Source organism: Leucopleurus acutus (genome assembly GCF_964270905.1).
Source record: "Leucopleurus acutus genome assembly, chromosome: 9".
NCBI lineage: Eukaryota > Metazoa > Chordata > Mammalia > Artiodactyla > Delphinidae > Leucopleurus > Leucopleurus acutus.
Window position 1 is genome coordinate 96,250,103 of NC_139144.1, and position 27,562 is coordinate 96,277,664.

Genomic DNA, 27,562 nt, shown 5'->3' on the forward strand with positions numbered 1-27,562 from the left:
TCTGTGTTGGAGGCCCACCCCTCCCTGACCTGGGACACAGATGACTATTATCTGTCTCAGGACTTTTGGAAGAGGAATTATTCTCTCCATTTCCCTTCCTGCCTTTTGCTCTGTTTTCTTCTAAGTAAAGCATTCTGCTTTCGTCCACCAACAGCAATACGCTTCCCTCTTTTAATGATTTGCATTTCTCTTTTCCTGCCCAGCGTGCTTTTCCATCCCTGGCCCAAGTGCACACACCTTACAGGACCCCGTCTCCATTCAGTCCCCCAGGCAGTACCTTAGCTCCCATGGGTCTGCACAGCCCAGGGGCCGGTACCGGCCAAGTGCAGCAGGAAGGGGCTCTGGGGCTTCCGCAGGTTTGTCCACTCTAGTGCTGGCAGAGGGGCCGAGATTTTTCCTGGAAACCCTCCAGTTACTGAAAAGGGAACCATTGGTTTCACAGGGGTATAGAAGAAAAATTTCCTGACCTGTTTAAGGGAATATAAATCTCCTTTAGACTGAAAATACCCTGACCTCTCTTTTCCCATTCCCATCACCTGCTTGCCCTTGACTACAGTGGAGAGTGGAGGGAGCCCCCAGGGCAAAGAGTAACGGATGTGACTGCTGCCTGGCTGCGGCGGGCACTCTGGGTCGGCAGGGGTGGGGAGGACCAAGGAGAACTCAGTAAAGCAGGAACGGGCTCTCTGTGGATTTCTGCCTCTGTGACAGGGCCCTGTCAGGTCCCCCCACCTCCTCGGGGAGGCTCTGCTGCTGTTCTCCTTCCCACCCACCCCCACCCCCCAACCAGCTTCCTCCCTGGAGGGCGGGGAGGCGGCTGCCAGTGTCTGATCTTCAGTGTCGGGACAAGGCACGTGGACCACATCCGTCTCCAGCGTGAGGGCGGTAGGGAGGGGCAGGAGGGGCAGGAGGCCTCAAGCCAAACTGTGCCAGGGATCCTCTGTTTGCTCTGCACTGGAGTGGGAGAGAGGCAGAGAGGGGACGTGATGCCTGTGAGGTGCTCCCCACGGAAACCTGGGTGTTCGTTTCCCGGGGGTGAGAAGAGACCGTCCGTGCTTGCTTGGATGCGGGGGTTTGGGGGGGTGGGGATTGATGTAGTTTGCTGTCCGGTCCTCAGCGTCACACACACACATTCCTCCCTCCCTTCCTCCAAGAGAAGGGAATGCCCAGGGGATCTCCAGGCTGCTCTGAAATCCCCACCTCCCACCCCTTAGGGCAGAAGCCCAGACAAACGGCTCCTGTTGGGAGCCCCGTTGTGGTGTGTTACCCAGGAGGGCGGTAAGAATACCCAGGAGGGCGGTAAGAAGGCCGGGCTCCGGGGAGGCAGGTGCGGGGGTGGGGGGGGGGGGGGAGGAGGCACCGGAGGGCGGGGCTGGAACTGGGAGGAAGCCAGGCCGAGCCAGTTGCTGAATGAGGCTGACATGGCAGCAGCTCTGCCCGCTCCCTTCTGCTAAAAATACCACCTTTCCAGACGGCCCTCCTCCCCTCTGTGCCTATGCCAGGCTTTGTCTGGCGGGTCAGTGGGGCGCAGAGCGGAGAAGGGCCTGATCTGGAAAACCGGGTTGACCTGAGGAGGCCTCCTCGGGGGTACAGTCTGAGAGCAGGAAGCATGGTGCCCACCCTGCGGCCTCACGTGCACGGGGAGCTGGGACCCTGGGGGCCGGGCTGGAGAAGGAGGAAAGCGATGCCACCGGCAGCTTCATGCTCACTCCTGACCTCCTGGGAGACCAGCAAACCCTGGAGGGAAGGGAGGGAGTCCTTGGCGGGTGCAGCCAGACTGCCAGGACCCGACCCAGCCCAGCTCTCACGGTCCATTTGTCTGGTTCTCCCTGCCCGGAGAGGTGACTAATGCTGGCTTATGACTGGGGAGCCGCACAGATCTGGGCTTGTCACCCTGTCCTACCACTCACTGTATGGCTTTCCGCAACTTGCTGCATTTTTCAGATAGGGATAAAGACAGTACATAGCTTAGAAGGTCGAAAGAGAAGCCTTGGGAAGAACAGTGCTGTGCCTGGCACAAAGGAGATGTAAAAGAAATGACAGCTATGATGATGATCTCTCCCTGTGCGTAGGGACCACGCGGCCCCAGCATGTGTTTGCACGCGAGGAGACAGTCACCACTGGGGGCTCTGTCCTCTGCAGAGGAAGCTTGGTTGTACCAACCTGTCTGTAAAGGGCAGGTGGCCTCCCTGCCCCCGCGCCCGGGGCCGGGGTGCCCTGGACCCTGAGTTCCGGGCTCTGATGCTAACTGTTGTCTGCCTGCTTCCCCGCAGACCTGCGTAGGATGACGGCCGGCTTCATGGGCATGGCGGTGGCCATCATCCTCTTCGGCTGGATCATCGGCGTGCTGGGCTGCTGCTGGGACCGAGGCCTTATGCAGTATGTGGCAGGGCTTCTCTTCCTCATGGGAGGTAAGACTTGGGGACTGCGGGATTGGGGGGGGGGGCTCCTGGTTACTGGGATTCCAAGAGAATGGCTGGTGGGCGTGTGGGCGAAGGCCCAGGCTCGGCGGGGCCCTTTCATTCACTCAATCAGCGAACATGGTTTGAGCTCCTCTTAGCCACTCTCCACTGCTGGTCCTTGCACTCGGGCGTCTGCCCACCTGGTGTGGGAAAGACTGTGGCGATGGCGTTGAGCGAGGTGTCAGATCTGGGGCAAGTGAGAACCCACGTAATACTCGGGCGTTTTATGTACATACTATACTTTGGGGTGGGCGGCAGGTGCTATCTGGGCAGTTTCCCCTTCAAAAGCGTACCTTTACCCTTGATTTATGGGTCTTAATGCCGCTCCATTTCCCAACGAGGCTCTAAAGGTGGTAAGACGGGGCTAGACCTTCGTCACACGTCTCCCTTATACCCTCTATTACTGTCAGGGCCATAGAACCGATCGCACCCTTATAAAGGGCTGTATATGAGCAGAACTGTGTAGCTATGAGGGAATAGGTTCCAGTCCGCGGGAAGTAAAGGTTAATCCACTATCTACACGTGCCTCTTTTCTCCCTGAAGAGCTGAAATGTGCTTTTTGGTCTCCTGGTTTGAGTCTCAGTCTGAAGCCAAAGCTAACGGGCGGTAGGCCCATCACAGTACACTCCTCGGGGAGAAGTGGGTGGATGACTTGCATGGAGTTAGGAAGAGGGGGAATTGGGCTTGGACAGAGGGAGTTAAAAATGTGTGTGGGGAAAAAGGACAGTGAGTCCCACGCGTGGAAACCACCGTCAGGTAGATGGTAGACACCACGTGAATGGCCTGACTCAGGGTCTCAGCAGGGGCAGGCGGTGGAGGGGTGGGTCTGGGTGGAGAAAGGAGGCGGCTATCCTTCTAGATGGACGGAGAGATCTGGGGTTCAGTGAGTGAGCTGTGGGTTGGGAGAGGAGGAGAGTTGCAGGATTCCACCTCGTGCCTGACCGCTTATCCTCGTTCCCCCAAAGCACAGACACCCTGTGCCTCCCGGATCCTCTGCCGTCAGGGTCAGCTGCCCCTGCCCAGCACTGCCTCCCTGTGGGTCCCACAGCGGCACTTAGGGCAGAGGCTGGGGAGGGAGGGGCACGGTGGCTCCTTCACCCCTCCTTCCGGTCTCCCGCTGAGACGGGGGCCCCCAAAACCAGCCGCACCACCTTTTCTGCACCCAGGTGTCCTCCTCACTGAAGCGAGGGTCACACTTGGCCTGGGATTTCCATACTTGGTGTTAGCAGCACGGAGTCTTTTTTGTTTCCACCTTCCAGTCAGAATCTTCCGTGGACCCCAAAAAGTGAAAAGCTAAAAGTGGAGTGGCTGTGTTTGTAGTGAATGTTCTAAGACTCTTGTGGTTGTACAGAGATGGGCTCCAGTGAAACGGGGCTTTTCTAAGGCTCTAGAGAGGGACCCCAGGGATCCGAGAAAAGCTGAGCAAACAGGCCTCGGGCAGAGCAGAAATCCAGGAGCCCTGGGAGCCGATACTCTTTTCTCTCTGCCTCTTCCGAGGCGATCGTCATCCCCTGCACGTTCCCCTCTCCAGGCCGGCACTTGGCTCACATCCTTCCCAGGTGCTACGTAAGCCTTCCAACTCTGACAGCTTCCAGAGAAAGAGTGATGGGCCCAGTGGTCCTTCCAGGCCAGGCCACACATCACTGTCACTTGAAGAGGGGGTGGTCCCTGAGACACTTCCCACTCACCTGAGACCCCGGGTAGGAACTCTCCCAGAAGAGGGTGTGGGGCAGACAGTGGGGGGCAGGAGGGTGCCTGGAAGCCCTGTCCCCCATTTGCTAAGGTACCGCCCAGGAGCCCTAGGGCTCTGGGGACGCCAGGAAAGCCCTTGGGCTGGACTGGGGACCTGAGGCCCCTCCCCACAGGGAATGAGTGAGGGTGTTGCTTCCCTTCTGCCTGGTTAGTGGTTCTTAATCACCACACAGTCGAATCACCTGCAGAACTTTTAAAAGTACTGATGCTAGGGCCTCACCCCAGACCGATCCAAGCCGAACTTCTGGGGATGACGCTCAATAAGGGGTGAGAGCTGGGGGAATAGGTGACCTTTAAACTTCCCTCCAGCTCTGAAATGTGATGTTCTGGGGATGAATCAGTTGGGCAAGACCTCTCATGATTTGTTTTCTTCCTTCCCCCGATGCCCCCCAGCCACCCCATTTTATGACTACCTTAGGCAGCATCAGACAGGGAAGTGCTGTCACAGGGCTTCGATTATTACTGTGGAGGCCTGTCTGAGCCCTGATCACCGAGGGTCCCAGCTAAACCCACTTCCCGAGCACACTCACTCCCTTTCTTTTTTTCTAATGGAAAAACCATAGTTCATAATAAAATGTTAGCGTCCAGAAGAACTCTGGGGAAGCTTGCTGTCCTAAGAGCTGTTTCTTCCTGACGGGAGCATTGTCCTGGTTGGAGTGGGGGCATCTCATCCACCATGGGGCTTGCGTCCATAGGTAGAACTGTCCTCTCCCCAAAGAGGCTGGGGAGGAAAGTGGTGTCCACACACCTCATGGGTACCGTCAGAGAGGCCCCAGTAGGAGAGGAAGAAGGACAAAGCCGCTAAGAGCTGACCCCTTGAACCCTGGTCTTTTGGGGAAGATAAAGCTGTAGGCGGGGGAAGGCACCCTCTTCCTTTTCAAATTAGTGCCCTTTCCAAGGAGGCCCGACACAGCTTCCGGGGGTCCCGATGCCCAGGGCAGCTGCAGCCTGCTGACCCCATGAGTGTGGTTTAGTTGGAGGCTGGGAGGAAGCAGACTCAGTGTAGAGGCTGTGCCTCCCCCCATCCCCGCTCAGCACCGAGAGCTGCTGAGAGGTTGGGTGCCAAACCCCAAAATGAAGTCTTGTCCTGTAGAGCCCTGTGTGTCAGAGAGACATGTCAGCATCAACCCCTCCCAGAGCCCGACCGGTGCCAGCCCTCCAGGGCAGCCCCTCTAGGGCTGACCTTTGAAGGGCTTGGAGAGTCAGCTTACCTGTGACAGGAACCTCCTGAGCACGGCAGAGCAGTCCCTCAAACTGTAGATATTTGTGACCAAAAGGCCCCACGGCCTTAGCTTTCACCCAGATTGGCATCTCAGGCACCCGTAACTGAGCACAGACTAGGGCTCAAGGGGTTAGACTGGGCAGCAAGTGAGAAAGGCGGTGGGCACCAACTGTCGCAGTGCTGGCCGGGTGTGGGTGTGGTGAGCAGCTGGAAAAGGAGGGGTTGGGAAGAGTGGAAAAGGTGAATTTAAAGTCGGGAGTCTGAAGATGGAATTGCAGTTGACTTCAATGAACCGGCCGAGGCCGAAATACAAACAGAAGAGTTCTCTTCGCAACCTCTTCTCTGTTCCCACACGAAAGGAGGTGGCCCACACTGGGTGCTTCTCTTCTCGATTTAACTGTTTCCGGGGTTAAAGAGAGGGCACCCCACACCTCGTGAGATGACTAGCAACAAAGTGTTTAATTAACGCTCAGCCCAGAGGAGGCGCTTAGTTAAGTATGGAGCTCTGTGGGGCCAGGAGGCTGCGGGGGGTGAGTGGGATCCAGTTTCCCCTTTGGCGTGGCCTCCAGGGGAGAATCTAGTCCAGACTGGCACACAACGGCGTTTGGGTGCAACTGCCGGAAACAAGTGTCTGGATTCGTCATCAGTGAGATTCAGAAGCACAGGGACAGGATGACATGGGGGGCGGGGCCGTGTGGCAGGGAGCATGTGACTCCTACGATTACTTGTAATTCACTCGCCGGGCGAACCTAGACCCACCTCGTGGGCGCAGATCCACAAGATGGGTGTGAACATCCAACACCCGTGCCCCGCCCCTCAGCACGCGCTCACATGTCCTCGTCCTCCCACTCTTGGAAGGCATCCGTCACCTCTGCCGTGAGCTTTCACCTAGGCTAATGCGGGAGCCGCCTATCTAGACGCTGGCACCGGGCAGTCAGCCCTTCACAGGGCAGTTGGCATAATATTTTTGAAACTATAAATCAGATATTCACTTATCTACCAATGCTCGAAAAGCTTACACTTGAACTTAAAATCCAAACTCCTTACCCTTCTTTAGAAGCTGTGTTAGTTAGCTTGGGCTGCTGTAACAAAATACCAGACATCGGGCGGCTTATAAGGAACAGAAGTTTATTTCTTGCTGTCCTGGAGTCTGGAAAGTCCAAGATCAAGGCACTGGCAGATTCGGTGTCTGGTGAGAACCTGCCTTCTGGGTCATAGATGTCATAGATGGTACCTTCTTGTGTGTTCTCATACGGTGGCAGGGCCAAGGGAACTCTCTGGGGCCTCTTTTATTTATTTTAAAGTTATTTATTTTTGGCTGTGTTGGGTCTTTGTTGCTGTGTGCAGGCTTTCTTTAGTTGCGGCGAGTGGGGGCTACTCTGTTGCAGTGCGCGGGCTTCTCATTGCGGTGGTTTCTCTTGTTGTGGAGCACAGGCTCTAGGCACGCGGGCTTTAGGAGTTGCAGCACGCAGGCTCAGTAGTTGTGGCACGTGGGCCTTAGAACACGTGGGCTTCAGTAGTTGTGGCACGCAGGCTCAGTAGTTGTGGCTCATGGGTTCTAGAGTGCAGGCTCAGTAGTTGTGGCTCACGGGCTTAGTTGCTCCGCGGCATGTGGGATCCTCCCGGACCAGGGCTTGAACCCATGTCCCCTGCATTGGCAGGCAGGTTCCTAACCACTGCATCACCAAGGAATCCCTGGGGCCTCTTTTATAAGGTCACTAATGCCATTCACGGGGGCACCACCCTCATGACCTAATCACCTCCCAAAGGCCCCTCCATTTAATACCAGCGTCTCGGGGGTTAGCATTTCAACATATGAATTTGGGGGCACGCAAACATTCAGTCCATGGTGGAAACCCTGTGTAATCTGGCTCATTCTGCCTCCCCCACCTCCTTTCCTATTCCTTCCCCTATGCTCAGGTCACTCCAGCCACACAGGCTGCCTCTCTCCCGGTACACGCACAGTTTTACTTCAAGGCCGTGGAGTGGCCTGATAGCTTTGCTCACAGTGCTTTCCCCGCCAATACCTCATGACTGGCTCCGCTTAGGATTCAGATTCCAACTGAAAAGTCACCCCCTCAGAGAGGGCTTCCTCGACCACCCAATTTAACAGAGCTACCCAGTTGCTCTCTACATTTTAATTAATTTAATTTTCTGCAGCACACCCACCACTTTATGACATGTTTATTGTTGTTGTGTTTTGGTTGCTTTTTTTTTTTTTTTTAAAGCAGCTTAAAACAAACATTTGTTACCTCACAGTTTCCATGAATCAGAATTCCAGGCAGGCTTAACTGGGTTCTCTGCTCAGGGTCTCACAAAACTGCAGTCCAGGTATCATCTAGCACTGGGGTCTCGTCTGAGGCCAGGATCCTCTTCCAAGATCATGATGCCGTTGGCAGAATTCGTTCCCTGCAGCTGTAGGACTCAGGGAAGCTTGCTTACGCAAAGCCAGCAGGAGAAGAGGGTCTCTGACTTCTTCCATCTCTGACCTCCAGATTCTTTTTCTTAAATCGACTTTCTTTTTTGGAACAGTTTTAGGTTTACAGAAAAACTGAGCAGATAGTACAGAGAATTCCCATATTACCCTTTGCCCTTGCACACAGTTTTCCCTATTATTAACATCTTACATTAGTACAGTACATTTATTGCAATTCATGAATAAATATTGGTACATTGTTATTAATTAGTGTCCGTAGTTATTTAGCTTCTAAGTTTTACCTGATATCCTTTTTCTGTTCCTGGACCATCCAGGATCCCCCGTTACATTTAGTTGTCATGTTTCCTCGGTCTCCTCTTTCTGTGACACTTCCTCAGACTTTCCTTGTTTTTAGTGACCTTGCCAGTTGGGTACTTGAAGAGTACTGGTCATCCATACTGTAGGATGCTCCTCTGTTGGAACTTGTCTGATGTTCTTCTCGTGATTAGACTGGGTTATGGGTTTGGAGAGGAAGATCACACAGGTAAGGCGCCACGTTCATCACATCATTTCAAGGATACGTACTATCACCATGACCTCTGACTGTGGATACTAACCTTCATCCCCTGGCTGAAGGAGTATGTGTCAAGTTTCTCTACTGTAAAGTTACTCTTTTTGCCCCTGTTTCCATACTGTCCTCTTTGGAAGGAAGTCGCTAGGCACAGCCCACACCTAAGGAGTCGGGGGTTACGTTTCTCCTCCTTTAGGGTAGAGCAGCTACATAAATTATTTGGAATTCTTCTGCACAGGAGATTTGTCTCTTCTTCCCTGTTTATTAATTGATTCAGTCATTTATTTATATCAGTGTGGACTCGTGAATGTTTATTTTATACTTCGGGTCATAATTCAATACTATATTTGTTCTCCAGTTCTGGCTTTGGCCACTGGGAGCTCTTTTGGTTGGCCCCTGTGCCCCTTGGTGTACTCTTATCAATGTGGGGTTTTGCTTTTGCTTTTTTGTGAGTACTTCCTTCGTTTGGGGCACTACAAGGTGTTCCAGGCTCATCTCGTGTATTTCCTGCCCTACTCTTAGAACCGACCACTTCTTCTAGGAACCTGGTTCCTTTTATTGGAGAATGGTATTAGAAACCGAGATCTGGACACTAGGTGTCTGCAGTGTTTCTAACATTTGGTGTTTTTTCATTGCCTCCCACCACCAACATAGATATCAGCTCCATGAGCTCCAGAACTTTGCCTTATTCTCCAAGGCACCCCCTGTGTCTGGAACAGTGTCTGCAGCCTCAAATATCTGTTGAATGCATGTATCAGAAAAGGGAATTATGTACAACAGAGGAAGTGTTTTGTTGTTTCTTGATAGAGCAGCAGTCCTTCAAGAAATTAGCCTGTCTTCTGTTCTTGGTCTGAGCTCTTCTTCCATGGGGCTCCTTATTCTCTTTTCATCTTTATTTGAATAGTCCTGGGGTCTGTCCCAAATTCCTTTTGGATGTAGGGTATGAATTATACATGACCTCATGAAGAACGTTCTGCCTTTAATTGGGACTCCTAGAATGTTAGAAATGGCAGGGACCTTAGAGACCATCCAGTTCAACCTTCTTGTATTTCCAGATAAGAGTAGTTGTGTCAGTTGTCCGAGGTCATCCAGTCTAGTGAGTGGCAGAACTGGAGCCAGAGCCCAGCCCGTGACACCAGCCTGGATCCTCGCAGCCCATCCTACTGCCTCTGCTTTCAGCTCCCCGTGATGGAGATCCCCCTGACCCCCTGCACCACACACGTCTTTCCACGCTAGCATACCTCCAATTCTGTGCTTCTAAGCAGGTGCCAGTCCCAGAATCTTGCTCTATTCCCTTTCTGTTCCTCCCTTCTCAAAGCACGAAGGGGCATATGGAGGAGACAGCGGCCAGAATTGGGGGCACAGGTGGTAAGGTCCTTTTCCTCCCACCTGTGATCAGTGTAACATTTTCTACCTTCCCAGTCAGTCAGGAGAGCAAAGAGAGTGCCCCAGAGAAGCTCAAGCTATCCACTTGGAGTGATTGCAGTCATTTGCAAACCAGTGATGCCAAATGGCTCCCCCTCTGCCAGGCTCACCAGAGAGCAGTTCAGCTGTGCGCTGAACCCCCAGATACCCCTCTTCTGGTAGACAAAGACCTTGATAAAGGCCCAGCAATTATGAAAACTTACAAACCTAAAATGAAAAGCCCAAGGCATGGGTGTCTTGACTGGGTGACTGTTTCTTTCAAGCAGTAGAGTGATTTTAGGGATGCTGTAAAGTAGGGCAACATCCATCAGCTTCTCCTTACCGTCCTTCCGGGCTCCAGCAGTGCTCAGTGACTAGGGCTGCATTTCTGTAAGTCCAGTAGGGACTGTGCCTCGAAATTCATGACTCGTGGGTAAGAGTCATGTGGGCAACCACGTAAGTTAGATACTATTCTAGGGAGGGAAGATAGAATCAGTAAGCCAATGACTTAACATGATGCAAGCTTATAAGAAACCCTCAGTAAATCATAGCTATTGCTATTATATGTAAATGGTAGTAAAGTGGTAGTGAGTATTACACATGTACCCCAAGTGAAATCCATTCCAATAGGCAGAAGAGAGTCCATAATCTATCATGACCAAACGAGGGCATAAAGCCCGTCTACCTGCCCCGCTAAACAGCTTTTATAGTTTCATGTGGGATTTCACTAGAACATCACAACTCTTCTCTTGACTTTTTTGTCTCACAGTCTTTCTTTCAAAATCCTAAGCGGAAATTCACAGACTACTTCCTGCCCTGGGGTATGTCTTGCCCTTTGGAAGGTGCATGTTTGAATATGTATTAGCATTTGATAATTACATTCAAAACAAAGACCTTTCGGGGAGGAGACACATCGTCAGGAGGAATAGGAAATAACATCCATGCTTGCCTAATGTAGAACCAGTGGCCAGGACCGATCACTCCAGCAACCCGGACAGCAGGGGTGGGGCTTCATTTCTGTCTTAAGAGCCGAAATAGACCTCAAAGCAGTTTCAGCCTTGCCACCCAGTGGGACCTGCGTCTGTTATAGATTTGCACTTTGGAGGAAAATAGTAAGCAGCCCTGGCCCTGTAAACCCCAATGTGATCAGTGAAGGCCATGCCAGAATGACTTATAACCTGTCCACCGAACACTCAACAAAGCCACACTGCTTACATATTCTCCAGGGCAGAGGCTGTGACAGAGCAGACTCTGGAAAGAAATGGAAGGTGGGGGAGGGTGGTCGGTGGTTTGGGAAGAACCAACTCTCGTCTCGGATGTCCCTGCCCACACTTGCCCTGAGCCACCTTCCATTCCCTGCTACCTGACTGGGGGTTAAAGTCCTTCTTCAGGAAGTAGAATCATCCAGCTAAAAGGGAGAGTTACGGTTTTATCATGGAGAACCTGTTGAGGATCAAAGGAGTCTTGGACTAGCCCTGTGACACTGGGAATGTTACTTAACTGCCTTTCATGTGTTGCTTCAATTTTCTCACCTGTAACACAGGACTAATAATAGTACCCACTTGAGGCCTAGTAGTGAAAATTATAGTTCACTCATGTAAAAGGATGAGAACAATGCCTGCCAATGTTCTCAATAAATTTCTCGATGTTATTATTTTTACTACTGACATGCTTCTTTTTTTAAACAACCACCTTCAGGGACACTTTAAGCAGCCCCGTACCACGACCACCAACACGACGCAGACACACACGCTACGGGGTGATGAAGACGGAATTGCTCGAACACGTATTGTTTCTCTGGCTAATCACCACCCTACCCATTCATTCATTCATCCATTCATTCAATATTGATAGCCTATTAGGTTCCAGACACTGTTTAAGCACTTGGGCTATAGTAGGGAATAGAATCAAGTCCTCACGAAGCTTACATTCTAGCTGGAGAAACAGACAAGAAGCAAGTATCATAAACACATGATCTGATGTCAGGGGATGAGAACTATGGAGAAAAATTAAGCTAGGAGGAAGATAGGGAGTTCTGGGGGGCCTTATTGTAGATGAGGGGCCACTGGGTGGGCACGGAGGCCTCTCAGAGGTGGTAACAGTGAACAGAGGCTTGAATGAAGGGAGGTGGTGAGCTGTGGGAGGACTTGGGCAAGATGAGTCCCTGCAGAAAGAACAGCAAGCGCAGGGGACCTGGGATGGGAAGGAGCTTGTGGGGTCTGAAGGAGTTGCGCAACAGGAGGTTTGTGACAGGAGCGGAGTGAGATGGCGGTATGCCCGAAGCTGGGTAGATTGTGTAGGGCCTTGGAGGCCATGGGCTGGGTTCGACTGATTCTGCCCTGCCCTCTCTCTGTTTCCACATTGCTCTGGGGTTCTCCCCTGGGTGATCCTTTGATATTGTGTGGCTTTTATCAGCCGTCTGGCTCCCTTCAGGGGTACCTATAGCTGGGGCTTCTTCAACCTGCCATGCCCAGTTCCAATGGGTGAGGGCATGGTATCTATGCCTGGGGTGGCCGGGTCAGGGTAGGGGGACTTGCACGCGCCCCCTGAAGGTGTTGCATTGCCACACACCCGGTAGCATCCTTCCCCTCCAGTCAAGACCAGCAACATAATTGGTGGGGCCCAGTGTAAAATGAAAACTTGGACTCCTAATTCAAACGTTATTAAGAATTTCAGGGGGACAACAGCAGAGCCTTAAAGTAAGCACACAGCTGCTCAGGTGGCATGCCCACGAAGCCGGCTCTGCCTCCAGAATCGTTCCACACCCAGACTCCCCGATCCCAGGGCACCACAGCCTTTTGCCACAGGGGCTCGCGGAGAGCTTGAGAACTCAGGTCTTCTCCCTATTCTGCATGCAGCTCTCCTTCTCCCTAACTTAGGCTGAGTCTACTGTGTTTAAAATCACCCCTCGTCTTTGATGACTGCATAATCACACAGAACGTGTGTTCCCGCCTGCCTCAGGTCAAAAGCTGGCTCCGCAGACATTGCCAGCACAACCCGCTAATAAGACTAGACTGAGTTCATCGCTTGCTGCCATCAGGGAGAACAGCAGCTTCCAAAGCTGGCGGGGTCTGAGGGGGGGCAGGTTAAGGGTGGGAGTTATTGAGAATCGGAACCTTGGTTTAAGCCCTTTGTTTCTACGCAGATCTTTGATTAAGACTGGGTGAGAATACTGAGATTATCCAAGATCGATGGAAACAGCAGGACCGAAGAAGTCTTAGCGCTCACACTGTCTCCTCATGCTCTCAATGGGCGAGTTGATGGATCTCGCAGGAAGTTCCTGTAATGCAGTCAAACCACTTGCATGGGCAGGGCAGACCCAGAAGTGTAAAGGTGTAAAGGAGGGAATAGCAGAGTTAGGTTACTATAGGTGGTAAGGTATGGTTATGGTTCTGCGTCTAGGCTGGGTGTGGGTGGGTGATTTGGTGTCCACTCAGGATGAGTGATTCCTCCACAGCCTCGGTGCATTCCTGGCTGGCCTGTCTCCACCAGGACAGATACGCTCAGACATAGTCGAGACCCAGGTTGGGATGCTGACAACCTGAGGTCTCCTCCTGTCTTTCCTAGAAATACTAACATCGCTGCTCTAAGTTGGGGCCTCTTGCTTCCGGACAGTAGACTATCGGCAAGAATGGGATGGGGAAGGGCAGCCAGGAGAAGGGAGAGGGGGCAGGGTAGCCAGAAGCCCCTCTCCGTTCTTGGAGTGGTTGTTGAGAAAACAGATTGCTCCAACAGCCTTTTCACCGGAAACAGAAAGACCCAGACGGTGGTGGTGACTCCACAGTGCTTGATTGCCATGGAAACTTAGGTAATTTCTAAAGCACCTTCAAAATCCTCCCTCCCTGTGGCTCTTCTAGGATGTCCTTACAGAGGTGAGCAAGGTTCAGAGGAAAGGAACTTGTTTGGCAAGTTCTTGGCCTCTTGAAACAAGTCATACATCAAAGAAAAACGCTCATTCCTGAAGTAAATGCAGAGACCCCTCCGACGGGGCTTAAAACCTGCTCCTGGGGGCTTCCCTGGTGGCGCAGTGGTTGAGAGTCCGCCTGCCGATGCAGGGGACGCGGGTTCGTGCCCCGGTCCGGGAGGATCCCACATGCCGCGGAGCGGCTGGGCCCGTGAGCCATGGCCGCTGAGCCTGCGCGTCCGGAGCCTGTGCTCCGCAACGGGAGGGGCCACAACAGTGAGAGGCCCTCATACCGCCAAAAAAAAAAAAAAAAAAAAAAAAAAAATCTGCTCCTGGGAAGAACTTAAGAGAGAGGAGCTGGTGGAAGTGAGGAGGAATTGCCTCTCTCCTGCCCTGGGTGCAGAGAGGAGTCTGAGGAAGGGAAAAGTGGCATCAGAAATAGGCACGCCCAGGGAAGGGGAACAGGGGGTTCTGCTCTCAAGAGGCTCCTGTCACCCTCACTGCTTGGATGGCTGGGATGTGCTGTGTGTCCAGGGACTGAAGCCAGAGTACCCGACACCAAGGAAAATGGCCCAGACCAGACACAAGGGCCCCCTGGATAGACTCAGAGGACCTCACCAGCAGATGAGTTGGGGTATGTGCACGGGCGCAGGGCCCCAGCTCCCCCTGGGGACCAGAGAGCTGATTTGGAGAGGCGGCCCAGATCAGAGAGCGGGGGTGAGGGAGGGTGGGCAGCCGGCCCCCACAGTGTGCCGTCAAGCACACCCTGGGCCCAGGTCTGCCCCCCACCCCGCCCCTGGACCTCATTGTGGACGATGCCCACTGTGGGCAGAGGTAGAGAGGCGCTTAGCAAGCCTGTACCGATTGCTGTGTACACCATCCGGGGTCTGGTGGTGATGGCCTTGAAGGCCTAGGAGGTGCTGGTGGGGAATGATTCTGGGGAGACCTTAAAGCATTACAGCCCCAGAGGTGTACGTGAATTCTGCTCTCGTGGACGTGCCTCTTCATCCCAACAGAACTTGGGCTTTTGGGACAGATGGAGAGTCACTTGCATTTTGCTTCCCGGTATAAAATAATTGGAGAATGAGTGGCTGTGTAGAGCTGTTCTCTCCCTGACATTCTAGAGGTCTCCTGATTTCAAATGCACTTAACCTCTTATTAGATCATGTCTCATTCCATGTGCCTTGATTTGGGGTTTGAAAACTACACTCACCCTATCTATTAGAAGCCATCAGAACATCTAGGATGTCCAAGACGTGGCTGTGAGAGACAAGAGCCCATCCCCACGTTAGTGAACCGTTAGAATCTGCCCAATGCTTATAATTTACTCAATAAACAGCCGGTTAAGTACCGGCCAAGTACTAGGTGGTCGGAGGATAAAATAAAATAAAACTCGTCGCTGCCTCGGTGTTGCCCACAATCTTAGAGGAGAGTCAGACACCTCGACCAATTAGCGTGATAAATGAGCCGTTTTCCTTTTAATGACTGACACCTTTAAAATGCAAGATATTAAAAACAAAGGAATTCCGTGTCATTTCAGCAGCCGGGAGGATGAGGATGTCTTCAGTCTACCTGTCTACCATTCCTGGGGAAGGAAGGTGCTGGTCATCCAGAAAGGATTTTAAAAGGGTCAATTACGATTTAGCTGACAGTTTTTAGTTCACAGAGCTCCAAAGAGAGGGTAAGGGCATGTTTGACCTTCACACCCCCTGAGAAGGCAGGTGGAAGAGGCAGGCAGGAAGGGAAGAGCTCACTTTTTGGAGCGTCAATGGTAGATGCTCTTCAAACGGTATTTCCTTTCATCTTCCCAGCAGCCCTTAAGGTCGCCATTACCACCCTGAATTTGTGGATAATGAACTAGACCCAGAGAGCCATGAAACAGGCTTAGAGTCATGCAATTAAGTAAATGGTGGAGCCTTAATCTAAGGCCTTCAGATTAACCCCCGACCCCTTTCTTCTCTGTTCCTAGAAACTGTGGGAGGAAAGAGAAAAGGGTACTGGGCAAGGCCACCTGGGATAAAGAAGGCGGCGTGAGAACTGAACCAGAAGTCAGAGGCAGGCTTACCCACCAGCTTCCGTTAGTATTCGTAGGCCAGAGGGGTCCGCCTCTGCCCCCACCAGCAAGGGGCAGGTAGATGTCCCTTTGGGGCAGGACAGGAGGAAGACAGGTAGAGAAGACACAGAGGGGCCACCTCTCCTACATTAGGTCTACATGTGTGGAGATCAACCCTGGAGTCAGGTCTGAATCAAAGCTCTACAAACTTAGGCAGATGTAGCCTTTATATACCTCAGTTTCACCAGCTGTAAAATAGTACCTACCTTGTAGGGTTGTCGCGGGAATTAAATAAGCCAAGATGGGTAACATGCTTAGTACCACGCCAGGCACAGAATGAGCACTTACTACATTCTCGTTCATGGGTGCTCGGTTTATCACTGGGTATTCCCTCCTTTGCAGTTCCTAGCTCTTGCTTAGAAAGTTTAAGTACCCTGCCCAAGGTCACATAGTTCCCAGATCAACTCAAATCTATTTAACTCTGAAGACTGGGTTTTTAATCACCAGGCAGCGGTATCTCCCAAATAATAATGAACTTGCTGACATCTTTATGAATCTCAAGCAGCTTCATGACCTGATAGGGTAAGAGACGACCCCACACGGACATGTCATCGTAGTGGACAAATGGCATTGTTCTCGGGGTGGCGGAGAACATGAGGCTGATTCTGTTCAAGGAATGTTTCCTAGAGAAATGGGAAAATGAGGACCTTATCTTTCCACATGCTCTGAGACAAAAGACGAAGCTTGCGACTCGTGTAGCAAAAAGAATAATCCTTACTTATTACTTCTGTGGCTCGGCTACCAACCCACTTCGCCTCTTGAAGCCTGGAGTCTGTTCCTACCACGTCACAGAAGCTGCTTGGAGACCTGCTAACTTCCGGCTGCTCACCTGTCCTTGAACCCTCTCTTCCTGAGCTCCCTCAGATTTACCCATCTCCATCTTTCCTGAAACTCTCATCACTTGTCTTCCATGATAACACACTCATGATTTTTGCTTTTCTCTGTGCCCTTCTATTTTCTTTGCTCTTGTCTCCACCTGTAGATATGGTCTTCAATACTCTTCTTTTTCCCTATAAACATGCCCCCCTTGTCAACAACACCTACCTTCACAGTGATCACTGTCTCTGCACAGATGAGTCTGGAACCTGTGCATGGAACAGTCTTTTCTGAGCTCCAGCCTCATGTTTTTCATTGTTCGCTAGACATCTCCCCCTTCTGGAACCTCAAGCATGCCTTGAACTAGGCTTGTCCTTTCTCTACATACATGTGCTTTATGTTTTTTGCATACATACCAAACACCTGGCTTACTCTGGACACCATCCTTTCCCTTCCCCCAATGAAATGAGCTGCGTTTCTTGACTTCCTCAGCACGTGTGTCTGTCAGTTACCCCTGGATCATTTTTCACTTTTCCAGTTTCATCCCACACCTTTCCATCAATTATCAACATCTGCCAATATTCCCTTTGCAATAATCTTTGGGGCCCATTCACTTGTTTCCAACCCCTGAGCACCACGTGGGCCTCTATTACTATTGTAGAGCCCCTAGTGGAACTCTCTGTCCCACCACTTAGTTGCTAACCTCTGAGCCTCTATTTTCTCATCTGTAAAATTGAGATGTTGCTGTAAAGATGAAATAATACATAGGAAAAACATCTAGCCGAGGATAAACATTCCTTAAGTATTCATTTCCCTGCTTTCCACTAAATTCCATCTTTGCACCATACCACCTTTCTAAAATACACTTATTACCATGTCATTTGTCTGATGAGAAACATTCTGTGGTTCTGTATGGTCTGTAAAAGCCCATGTCCCTGGCCTGGAGCTTAATGTCGGCCACAGTCCCATCTTCAGCCGTACATCCTGTGTTCCCTCCCCTTCAGACCACCTGTCGTTGTCTGCCACCATGCCACCTTTCTCTGCCTGTTGAAGCCCTGTGCTTTCCTCAAGGTTCAATTTATAGTCAGTGTCTTCCAGAAACCTTTCTGAATCAGCTTAACTAAAACCAGACTCTTCCTCTGGACTCAGACATCCCTTTGTAACATTTTGATGGTACTTACCTCATTGTGAAGACCTTGGAGAGCAGAAATCTAGATCATTTCCTGCCTCCCCTCTGGGTCAAAGCCTCTGTGGTGGCAGGGGGCCTCCTTCTTGCTGACTTTGCCAGTTGTCATTTTGCTCTTTTTTATTTTTAAACCTTAATATGGGGATTTCCCCGGTGGTCCACTGGTTAAGGCTTTGCAGTTCCGCCACAGGGAGTTTGGTTCACTGGTCGGGGAACTAAGATCCCACACGCCACGTGATGCGGCCAAAAAATTTTTTCAAAGATTAAAAAAAACAAAAACAACCTTAATTTGGCTTCTGGTAACTTTGACTTATTGGACTTGGGTCCTCTCTGCTAAAGTAAGATCAATTAAAGTCATTACTTTCTTCCTCCAATGATCCTTAAAGTATTTGGAGACAATCCTATTGCACTTGCTAATTATTTGCTTTACAAACTAAATTCAACTCAATAAACATTGATTGGTGCCCACTGTGTGCTAGGCATTGTGCTAGTACCCAGGACACACATGGTCCCTGCCTTAAGGACACCCAGGCAGAGTGATCGGTGCTGTAACAGAGGGGACTGTGGGTGCAGCAGAGAAAGGGAGCGTCTCTCTGCTGGGTATCAGGAGCAGCCTCGCAGGGGAGCTAATGACTGAGGCTAAAGGGAGAATTGAGTCAACTTGCCCGGTTCTTATTGTTGCCCCTTAAAGGCCTTTTAATGTTCATTTATCCAATGAAACTGCTCCTAGACTTGGAGTTGGCCACTCTTCGGAAGAAGCATGCCAAGTCCTTATTTATTCATTCTCGTTTAGGATTTCACATGTCATTAATACATATCCGTTTACATACATCTCTATGTAACTAAACTCTATTGTGAATGAGGAAAAAAATCCATTTCATCTTTTATTTTTTTTTATTTTTCCAAAACCCATCTTTAATATTTTACGTTATTTGCCAGTGATCCCTGATTTCAAATATTTTCCCCATGTACACTCACTTCATTTTTTTCTTTCTTTTTTTTTTAATTTTTAAATTTTATTTTATTTATTTTCTTATACAGCAGGTTCTTATTAGTCATCAATTTTATACACATCAGTGTATACATGTCAATCCCAATCTCCCAATTCACCACACCACCATTCCCACAACCCCGCGGCTTTCCCGCCTTGGTGTCCATATGTTTGTTCTCTACATCTGTGTCTCAACTTCTGCCCTGAAAACTGGTTCATCTGTACCATTTTTCTAGGTTCCACATACAAGCGTTAATATACGATATTTCTTTTTCTCTTTCTGACTTACTTCGCTCTGTATGACAGTCTCTAGATCCATCCACGTCTCAACAAATGACCCAGTTTCATTCCCTTTTATGGCTGAGCAATATTCCATTGTATATATGTGCCACATCTTCTTTATCCATTTCATCTGTCGATGGGCATTTAGGTTGCTTCCATGACCTGGCTATTGTAAATAGTGCAGCAATGAACATTGGGGTGCATGTCTTTTTGAATTGTGCTTTTCTCTGGGTATATGCCCAGTAGTGGGATTGCTGGATCATATGGTAATTCTATTTTTAGTTTTTTAGGGAACCTTCATACTGTTCTCCATAGTGGCTGTATCAATTTACATTCCCACCAACAGTGCAAGAGGGTTCCATTTTCTCCACACCCTCTCCAGCATTTGTTGTTTGTAGATTTTCTGATGATGACATCATCAGAAGATGACATTAAGATGTCATTGACATTAAGATCACATTAAGATGACATTAAGATGTCATCTTTAATTTCTTTAATTTAATTTCTTTAATTTCTAACTGGTATGAGGTGATACCCCATTGTAGTTTTGATTTGCATTTCTCTAATAATTAGGGATGTTGAGCAGCTTTTCATGTGCTTCTTGGCCATCTGTATGTCTTTTTTGGAGAAATGTCTATTTAGGTCTTCTGCCCATTTTTGGATTGGGTTGTTTTTTCTTGACATAGAGCTGCATGAACTGTTTGTATATATTGGAGATTAATCAATCCTTTGTCCGTTGATTCGTTTGCAAATATTTTCTCCCATTCTAAGGGTTGTCTTTTCGTCTTGTTTATGGTTTCCTTTGCTGTGCAAAAGCTTTGAAGTTTCATTAGGTCCCATTTGTTTATTTTTGTTTTTATTTCCATTACTCTAGAAGGTGGATCAAAAAAAATCTTGCTGTGATTTACGTCAAAGAGTGTTCTTCCTATGTTTTCCTCTAAGAGTTCTATAGTCTCCGGTCTTATAGTTAGCTCTCTAATCCATTTTGAGTTTATTTTTGGATATGGGGTTAAGGAGTGTTCTAGTTTCATTCTTTTACATGTAGCTGTCCAGTTTTCCCAGCACCACTTATTGAACAGACTGTCTTTTCTCCATTGTATATCCTTGCCTCCTTCGTCATAGATTAGTTGACCATAGGTGTGTGGGTTTATCTCTGAGATTTCTATCTTGTTCCATTGATCTGCGTTTCTGTTTTTGTGCCAGTACCATATTGTCTTGATTACTGTAGCTTTGTAGTATAGTCTGAAGTCAGGGAGTCTGATTCCTCCAGCTCTGCTTTTTTCCCTCAAGACTGCTTTGGCTATTCGGGGTCTTTTGTGTCTCCATACAAATTTTAAGATTTTTTATTCTAGTTCTGTTAAAAAATGCCATTGTAATTTAATAGGGATTGCATTGAATCTGTAGATTGCTTTGGGTAGTATAGTCATTTTCACAATATTGATTCTTCCAATCCAGACACATGGTATATCTCTCCATCTGTTGGTATCATCTTTAATTTCTTTCATCACTGTCTTATAGTTTTCTGCATACAGGTTTTTGTCTCCTTAGGTAGGTTTATTCCTAGGTATTTTATTCTTTTTGTTTCAGTGGTAAATGGGAGTGTTTCCTTAATTTCTCTTTCAGATTTTTCATCATTAGTGTATAGGAATGCAAGAGATTTCTGTGCATTAATTTTGTATCCTGCAGCTTTACCAAATTCATTGATTAGCTCTAGTAGTCTTCTGGTGGCATTTTTAGGATTCTCTATGTATAGGATCATGTCATCAGCAAGCAGTGGCAGTTTTACTTCTTCTTTTCCTATTTATAGTCCTTTTATTTCTTTTTCTTCTCTGATTCTCATGGCTAGGACTTCCAAAACTATGTTGAATAATAGTGGTGAGAGTGGACATCCTTGTCTTGTTCCTGATCTGAGAGGAAATGCTTTCAGTTTTCACCATTGAGGATGATGTTTGCTGTGGGTTTGTCATATATGGCCTTTATTATGTTGAGGTAGTTTCCCTCTATGCCCACTTTTTGGAGAGTTTTTATCATAAACGGGTGTTGGATTTTGTCAAAAGCTTTTTCTACATCTATTGAGATGATCATATGGTTTTCATCCTTCAATTTGTTAATATGGTGTATCACATTGATTGATGCGTATATTGAAGAATCCTTGCATCCCTATGATAAATCCCACTTGATCATGGTGTATGATCCTTTTAATGTGTTGTTGGATTCTGTTTGCTAGTACTTTGTTGAGGATTTTTGCATCTGTATTCGTCAGTGATATTGGTCTGTCATTTTCTTTTTTGGGAGTATCTTTGTCTGGTTTTGGTATCAGGGTGATGGTGGCCTCATAGAATGAGTTTGGGAGTGTTCCTTTGCAGTTTTTTGGAAGAGTTTGAGAAGGATGGGTGTTAGCTCTTCTCTAAATGTTTGATAGAATTTACCTGTGAAGCCATCTGGTCCTGGACTTTTGTTCGTTGGAAGATTTTGAATCGCAGTTTCAATTTCATTACTTGTGATTGGTCTGTTCATATTTTCTATTTCTTCCTGGTTCAGTCTTGGAAATTTCCACCTTTCTACGAATTTGTCCATTTCTTCCAGGTTGTCCATTTGATTGGCATAGAGTTGCTTGTCGTAGTCTCTTAGGATGCTTTGTATTTCTGTGGTGTCTGTTGTAACTTCTCCTTTTTCATTTCTAATTTTATTGATTTGAGTCCTCTCCCTCTTTTTCTTGATGAGTCTGGCTAATGGTTTATCAGTTTTGTTTATCTTCTCGAAGAACCAGCTTTTAGTTTTATTGATCTTGGCTATTGTTTTCTTTGTTTCTATTTCATTTATTTCTGCTCTGATCTTTATGATTTCTTTCCTTCTGCTAACTTTGGGTTTTGTTTGTTCTTCTTTCTCTAGTTCCTTTAAGTGTAAGGTTAGATTGTTCATTTGAGATTTTTCTTGTTTCTTGAGGTAGGCTTGTATAGCTATAAACTTCCCGCTTAGAACTGCTTTTGCTCCATCCTATAGGTTTTGGATCATTGTGTTTTCATTGTCATTTGTCTCTAGGTATTTTTGGATTTCCTCTTTGATTTCTTCAGTGATCTCTTGGTTATTTAGTAATGTATTGTTTAGCCTCCACGTGTTTGTGTTTTTTACGTTTTTTACCCTGTGACTCATTTCTAATCTCATAGCGTTGTGGTCAGAAAAAGATGCTTGATATGATTTCAATTTTCTTAAATTTACTGTAGCTTGATTTGTGGCCCAAATTGTGATCTATTCTGGAGAATGTTCCATGCACACTTGAGAAGAAAGTGTAATCTGCTGTTTTTCGATGGAATGTCCTATAAATATAAATTAAATATATCTGGTCTATTGTGTCATTTAAAGCTTCTGTTTCCTTTTTTTTTTTTTTCATTTTGGATGATCTGTCCATCGGTGTAAGTGAGGTGTTAAAGTCCCCCACTATTTTTGTTGCTGTTGATTTCCTCTTTTATAGCTGTTAGCGCTTGCCTTATGTATTGAGGTGCTCCTATGTTGGATGCATATATATTTATAATTGTTATATCTTCTTTTTGGATTGATCCCTTGATCATTGTGTAGTGTCCTTCCTTGTCTCTTTTAACATTCTTTATTTTAAAGTCTATTTTATCTGATGTGAGTATTGCTACTCCAGCTTTCTTTTGATTTCCATTTCAATGGAATATCTTTTTCCATCCCCTCACTTTCAGTCTGTATGTGTCCCTAGGTCTGAAGTGGGTCTCTTGTAGACAGCGTATATATGGTTCTTGTTTTTGTATCCATTCAGCAAGCCTGTGTCTTTTGGTTGGAGCATTTAATCCATTCACGTTTAAGGTAATTGTCGATATTTTTGTTCCTATGACCATTTTCTTAATTGTTTTGGGTTTGTTTTTGCAGTTCCTTTTCTTCTCTTGTGTTTCCCACTTAGAGAAGTTCCTTTAGCATTTGTTGTAGAGCTGGTTTGGTGGTGCTGAATTCTCTTAGCTTTTGCTTGTCTGTAAAGCTTTTGATTTTCCATCGAATCTGAATGAGATCCTTGCCGGGTAGAGCAATCTTGGTTGTAGGTACTTCCCTTTCATCACTTTAAATATCTCATACCACTCCCTTCTGGCTTGTGGAGTTTCTACTGAGAAATCAGCTGTTAACCTTATGGGAGTTCCCTTGTATGTTATTTGTCATTTTTCCCTTGCTGCTTTCAATAATTTTTCTTTGTCTTTAATTTTTGCCAATTTGATTAGTATGTGGCTCAGTGTGTTTCTCCTTAGGTTTATCCTGTATGGGACTCGTTGTGCTTCCTGGACTTGGGTGGCTATTTCCTTCCCCATGTTAGGGACGTTTTTGACTATAATCTCTTTAAATGTTTTCTCTGGTCCTTTCTCTCTCTCCTCTCCTCCTGGGACCCCTATAATGCGAATGTTGTTACGTTTAATGTTGTCCCAGAGGTCTCTTATGCTCTCTTCATTTCTTTTCATTCTTTTTTCTTTATTCCGTTCTGCAGCAGTGAATTCCACCATTCTGTCTTCCAGGTCACTTATCTGTTCTTCTCCCTCAGTTATTCTGCTATTGATTCCTTGTAGTGTAGTTTTCATTTCAGTTATTGTATTGTTCATCTCTGTTTGTTTGTTCTTTAATTCTTCTAGGTGTTTGTTAAACATTTCTTGCATCTTCTCCATCTTTGCCTCCATTCTTTTTCCGAGGTCCTGGATCATCTTCACTATCATTATTCTGAATTCTTTTTCTGGAAGGTTGCCTATCTCCACTTCATTTAGTTGTTTTTCTGGGGTTTTATCTTGTTCCTTCATCTGGTACATAGCCCTCTGCCTTTTCATCTTGTCTGTCTTTCTGTGAATGTGGTTTTTGTTCTATAGGCTGCAGGATTGTAGTTCTTCCTGTTTCTGCCGTCTGCCCTCTCCCCTTTCACCTTAAAAAAAAAAAAAAAAGCTTAAGCAGCTTTGTGTCAAGTTAAATGTAAATTTAGTATGATATTTGACCCCATAATTTTGGCCCTGGGGAGGAAGAAATGCCAATAGCTGTGTCCTTTCTACTGCCCATGTAACAAAACCTAGGAATCCCTTAAACATTCCACCACACTCCCAGGCTACAGTTTATTTTAAATGATAATTAATTAAAATATCGCTTCCAATTCAGCTCTCAACATTTTCAGACAAGTTCTACTGAAATCACATTTCCAGGAAGCCTCTGGGTCACAGCTCTTTAGGGTCCCTGAGTTAGTACAGGCAAGGGAAATCAGATGGCATTTTCTCTTTATCTCAGCATTCCCATCTGGGCCCATAAAGTAGGAAACGTCTCTCCTCTCTTTAGAAGGGCACCAAGTCTACCTTTTAAGGCCCTACTTCTTTTTTTTTTTAATTAATTTAATTTATTTATTTTTGGCTGTGTTGGGTCTTCATTGCTGTGCACAGGCTTTCTCTAGTTGCAGCGGGCGGGGGCTACTCTTCGTTGCGGTGCACAGGCTTCTCATTGTGGGGGCCTCTTGTTTCAGAGCACAGGCTCTAGGCGCATGGGCCTCAGTAGTTGTGGCATGCAGGCTCAGCTGTTGTGGCTCACGGCTCTAGGGCACAGGCTCTAGCAGCTGTGGTGCACAGGCTCAGTTGCTCCGCGGCATGTGGGATCTTCCCAGACCAGGGCTCAAACCTGTGTCGCCTGCATTGGCAGGCGGATTCTTAACCACTGCGCCACCAGGGAAGCCCTAAGGCCCTGCTTCTACAGGAGAAGAGGTGACTGACTTCTCCGATTGGTGAGGTTGCCAGAGGAGGCCAAGCCTGGGGAGCCCAGCAGCATCTGGGTCTTCTGCCCGTGCTTTGCTCCTCCGGGTGGCCAGTATTCCCAGGATCAAGGCTCAGGCCAGCATCAGGAGGCCAGGTGGGAGGCCTATTTCCCTTTCTTCTTCTGGCCCACCAGTGTGAGTCACTTCTGGGTGAGTGTATCTGCCCTGCAGGCCCAAACATTCCCTTGGGGAAACCATCCTAAAATGTCAGCCTTGCGGGGCAAGCGTTACTCAGCTTGATTGTGGCCAGGGGCCAAGCCACAGTTGCCACACTTGCCTCAACAGTAAGAAAGCTGGTATTTCCCATCCTGTCTACCTCCTTTCTGGGACTGTCTTCTCATCAGAGTTTGAATTCAGAAAATGAAGAGCGGTGAATAGTGATCATTCCCTAAATCTCCCAGACAAAAGTGGAGCTAAAAGGGTTGTTAGGTGGAGGCCCACTGACGAGCCAGGAGCACTGTGGGGAGGAGCCCTCTGATGGGCTGCGGTCCGTACCGAGCTCCTTTGGGTCTTCTGACCACCAGCTTACTCTGCCCACTGGGGTTGGTGTCTGACCTCCTGGGAAGCTACTAACTGCCTTACTGTAAAAGAGTTAATGCTCTGATCTTGACTCCTTTCCTTCCTCAGCCACACCATCCTGCTGCTCATAGGAAACTCATGTCCCTCTACAGGAAGCCACCCTTTTACCCAACACAAATAGGAGTGAAGTTATGTACGGTTGTGATAGGGTTTCCTAGTTCTCTGGAGAATTCAGCAATGAGATTTTATTAACTGAGCCTTGAGTCTGAGGGGCACCCAGAACCTCCTCACGACCACGTTTGATAACAATAGGGCCTCTTCTCCCAATCTCACCATCTAGTGGATAAATTTTTTTTTTTTTTTTTTGCGGTACGCGGGCCTCTCACTGTTGCGGCCTCTCCCGTTGCGGAGCACAGGCTCCGGATGCGCAGGCTCAGTGGCCATGGCTCACGGGCCCAGCTGCTCCGCGGCATGTGGGATCTTCCCGGACCGGGGCACGAACCCGCATCCCCTGCATCGGCAGGCGGACTCTCAACCACTGCGCCACCAGGGAAGCCCAGTAAATCTTACTTAAACACCACTGGGTATAGGGCCCTATTGGGGAAAAGAGCTTCTCTGCTTACATTGCTTACAGTCCAGCTCTAGAGATAACACGCATGCACATGAAATAACTGGAATGACAGAAAACAAGTGGCGAAAACATGGATTTGAATCCTGGCTCCAGTACAGAGCAGCTGGTGATCTTGGGCAATTTACTTAACCTCTCTGTGTCTTTCCCCATCTAAATCTCATAAGGTTGCTTTGAGGATTCAAAGAACTACCATTTTATTTGTAAAGCATTTGGGACAATGCCTATCCTATTAAAAATAGTATATATAAGCGCTTGATCCATCTAAATCTATATATGTGTCCAGTGACCCAGTGGTGAGGTGACAGCACGCCAGAATCACTTGGGTCCAGGTTCTCATCTCAAAGAAAGGCCAGGCCAGGCTGACGAATGTGCCAGGCATATGGAAACATACACCAAACCAGGTGGTAGACTCCCCTGATCTTCTGGCTACCACCCCAAGCGTCTTCCTCTGCTAATGAACATGGCATTGGCTTGGATCACATAGGGCAGAAGCCAGAGAGATTTCTTACAGGAGCCAAGTTCTTCCAGACACTTAAACAGCTGGGTCCCAATCCTTCCGTGTTTCAAATCAGGGCAGTTTTGAGCTGAGCCTCAGTTAATAAAAGGCACATTGATGGCAAATAATGGTCCCATGCACCAGCCCTTCTGTGCGTGTCAGGAGGTGAGAAGCAGTATCTTCTCTCCAGGCAGCTCACGTCTGACGAAATAACTGACAGCAAGTCCTAGAACAATTCAGAGAGAATGGTACCTTTTTGTCCCGATAACTAGAGTCACAGGATCATTTAATTGGAAGGATCTCAGAGATCTGGTCCTACCCCCTGTATTTCATGGTTGATCATAGCCAAGAGAGATGAGGTGCTTTATCCACTTACTGGGAAAGAATGGGACCAGAACCTGGATTTTCTGATTCTTGGTGGAGTTGTCTCTCCACTAAGCCACATCCCCATTGGTAGCAGCTCTCCTCCCAGGAAGCTGTTGCAGGCTGACTTGGTGGACCTCTGGGCGGGCCAGGAGAGCCTCATGATGACCAAGACAGGAATTCAAACATAATGATAGATTTACTTGTATTGGGCTTCATGCTGGCTTTGGGGGGTAGGGGTGGCATTGGTGATGTGGCTTTCTCTGCAAAATCCTTGTATCTACTTAGGAAGGTGAATGTTAGACCAGACAGAGAGCTGTAGTATCTGAGATGGTCTGCAGGAGGTTTTGTATGACTTCAAACATTGTCCCTAGCAAGAAACCCAGGGCAAGATTGCCCTCTGCCCTAAAGGTTCTCAAAGTTTGCTCCATGGACCCTTGTCCACCAGAAAGTGCTGGCCTAGAAAGAGAAGGAGAGAAAAGAGAAGCCGGGGCAGGAATATGGCATGCTCTAAGTGGCCTTACACTTGGAAGCTCACTCTTCACAGCTTGAGAACGTTCCTTTCTACACAGCTGTAGATGCCACACTTGGTCTAGTTAAGAAGCCAGTTGGATCCACTAACTCTCAGCTCTGAACCAAGGCCCAGATGGATAGA

At 48.1% G+C, this 27,562-nt stretch overlaps 1 protein-coding gene across 2 annotated transcripts in view; it reads left to right on the forward strand.

Annotated features, from left to right (window-relative positions):
• TMEM178B (transmembrane protein 178B) overlaps positions 1 to 27,562 on the forward strand; it is a gene marked incomplete at both ends in the record, with an annotated part of 359,634 nt that overhangs the window by 321,638 nt on the left and 10,434 nt on the right. For both annotated transcript variants that reach the window (XM_082846991.1, XM_082846992.1), the window contains one exon: positions 2,271 to 2,408. In XM_082846991.1, the coding sequence (XP_082703117.1) occupies positions 2,271 to 2,408 (138 nt within the window). The remainder of the gene's footprint in view (positions 1 to 2,270; positions 2,409 to 27,562) is intronic.